The 2,240-nt window shown below is 41.2% G+C and overlaps 2 protein-coding genes across 2 annotated transcripts in view; one reads left to right on the top strand and one right to left on the bottom strand.

The window, feature by feature from the left end:
• The window catches only part of LOC104781194 (dystrophia myotonica WD repeat-containing protein-like), a gene marked incomplete in the record, with an annotated part of 4,629 nt that extends 4,168 nt beyond the window's left edge, over positions 1–461 (bottom strand). The window contains 1 exon segment of the mRNA XM_010505799.2: positions 1–461. Within this exon segment, the coding sequence (XP_010504101.1) occupies positions 1–173 (173 nt within the window).
• The window catches only part of LOC104781193 (L-type lectin-domain containing receptor kinase VIII.1-like), a 3,665-nt gene continuing 2,722 nt past the window's right edge, over positions 1,298–2,240 (top strand). The window contains exon 1 of the mRNA XM_010505798.2: positions 1,298–2,237. Coding sequence (XP_010504100.1) covers positions 1,597–2,237 — 641 coding nt within the window. The 5' untranslated portion in view covers positions 1,298–1,596. The remainder of the gene's footprint in view (positions 2,238–2,240) is intronic.

The following is a 2,240-nucleotide window of genomic DNA, read 5'->3' as shown; positions in this document are numbered from 1 at the left end:
GTTTTGCCATGTGCGTAGTGAAGGAGACCAGAGGAATGCGTTTTCTCGTAGTGAAGCTTATACTTCCCTTCAGGCGTCTTGAAATAAGTCTTAATTCCGGGAGACTGAGGATTCGCCGCAGGTGAAGATGATGAAGATGGTCCAGATATCATTCCATTAGAAGTGTTCATCATGGTGTTGTTCGCTTGCTATAATACTCTTCTTCTTCTCTAATCGTCGACTCAATAGCATCTGATCACGATTCACACAAGCCCCCTAGGGTTTGTTATCTCTCTCTCACCCAAATCGAAACCCAGAAAATTAATTTCCAATTTATCTTCTTCCTCTCTTCTTCGATGTTGTTTAAATCAGTAAAACTCTCGTCCGAAGAAGAATCAAAACTTGTCTGCTTTCTGAGTCCTCAGGTCTCTGACTCTCTCCAATGGCTTACCGAATCAAAAAGGGTTATTATGATATATGCAACTTCTACTTAGTTTGTTTTCCATCAAAACATACACCTTTGACTCGGAAACTATTTAAAAGTCATTAAAATCAACGGTGGAGATCCTCGTAAGGGATTTTAACGGGTGGAGATACTTTTGATCTGATGGGTCGGGTTTAGTTTATCCGGTTTCGGGTTTCTGATACGCATAGATCACGTGTGCTGACGTCATTGGAAATTTCAGGCCCACTTTCAAACCCATTAACTATCAACTGATGAGCAATGTTTCTTATTAGGGTTTCGAGTTGTTCTTGGGTTATGGGTATTTTGGCTTTGTGAAATCCAAATACTGTATGGTTGATTTGTTTTTTTTTGGTTCAGTCGTTAAGATAAATTTAGTTTTGTTTGGTTTGATGTTTTGGAAACTTAAGAGTAGAAAAGGAAACTTTACTAAAACTATATAATCCGGTGACTGTATATATATCCTGTATGTGAATGGTTTGTGTTATTCAATATTAATTCATGTTGAAATCTGTCAATTACGTAAACGAAAGCAGCCCTCGTAGCTCGGTTGGTTGGAGCACACGTTTAGTAAGCGGGGAGGTCTTGAGTTCAACTCGTTGAGAGCATGCTTGTTTCATCACTTCCTTTTTACCAAAAAAAAAAACCCCAAAAAGATTTGGATACTTTATGGCTCTCTACTCTTTTAGCTTCAACGAACGACAACGACTAGAATAAAGAAAAGATGATGATACAAGTGCTACGACCGTTATTTGTAGTATGTGAGAAAATCAGAAACACACAAAAGTCACTTTGACATATCATAACATTTTTCTTTTCTCCATAGAAAAATTTTCAGACTAACAAGAAAGAGATATTATAGCCGTTAGGGAAACCCACGTGGCGTTACATCCCAATCCACTTGTCTGACTTCATTCGTTGTCTCTTTGGATTCTCTTTTCTTTTCAGCTCTCTGTCTCTCTCTTTATCTCATCTTCCCCCAATATTATTCCTTTGTCTCTTCCTCTCCTTTACTTTACTCCAAGCAAAGTATTGCCCCAATACACATCCCGTGACTTTTCATCCATCTCTCTCTCAAATTAAGAATCTTTTCTTCTTCTGCTTCTTCTCCAATGGCTCTTCTCTGAAAAAAACATCTCTCTGCTACATCGTTAATGTCTCTCTTACTCTTCTTCTTTATTTCAATCTTGCTCTGCTTCTTCAATGGAGCTACTACTACTGCTACTACAGAGTTCGATTTCTCCACGCTAGCTATAAGCAACCTAAAGCTCCTCGGTGATGCTCGTCTAAGCAACGGAATCGTTAGCCTCACGCCTGACCTCTCTGTACCTAACTCCGGTTCCGGTAAAGTCTTGTACTCTAACCCAATCAGATTCCGACAACCCGGAACTCACTCTCCGACAAGCTTCTCAACTTTTTTCTCCTTCTCAATCACCAATGTCAACCCTTCCTCCATCGGCGGCGGTCTCGCTTTCGTCATCTCCCCCGACGCGAACACAATCGGCTTCGCCGGTGGCTCGCTTGGACTCACCGGTCCTAACGGTTCCGGTTCAAAATTCGTCGCCGTCGAGTTCGATACTTTAATGGACGTGGATTTCAAAGACATTAATAGCAACCATGTCGGGTTCGACGTAAACGGCGTCGTTTCCTCTGTTTCAGGCGATCTTGGCACCGTTAACATCGATCTCAAGAGCGGCAACACCGTCAATTCATGGATCGAATACGACGGAGTAACTCGGGTCTTCAACGTATCGGTCTCTTACTCCAATCTGAAACCTAAAGTTCCGATTTTGTCCTT

The sequence above is a fragment of the Camelina sativa genome, chromosome 4, assembly GCF_000633955.1.
Source record: "Camelina sativa cultivar DH55 chromosome 4, Cs, whole genome shotgun sequence".
Lineage (NCBI taxonomy): Eukaryota > Viridiplantae > Streptophyta > Magnoliopsida > Brassicales > Brassicaceae > Camelina > Camelina sativa.
Note: the sequence above shows the minus strand (reverse complement) of the source record. Positions and strands in the feature narration are given on the sequence as shown.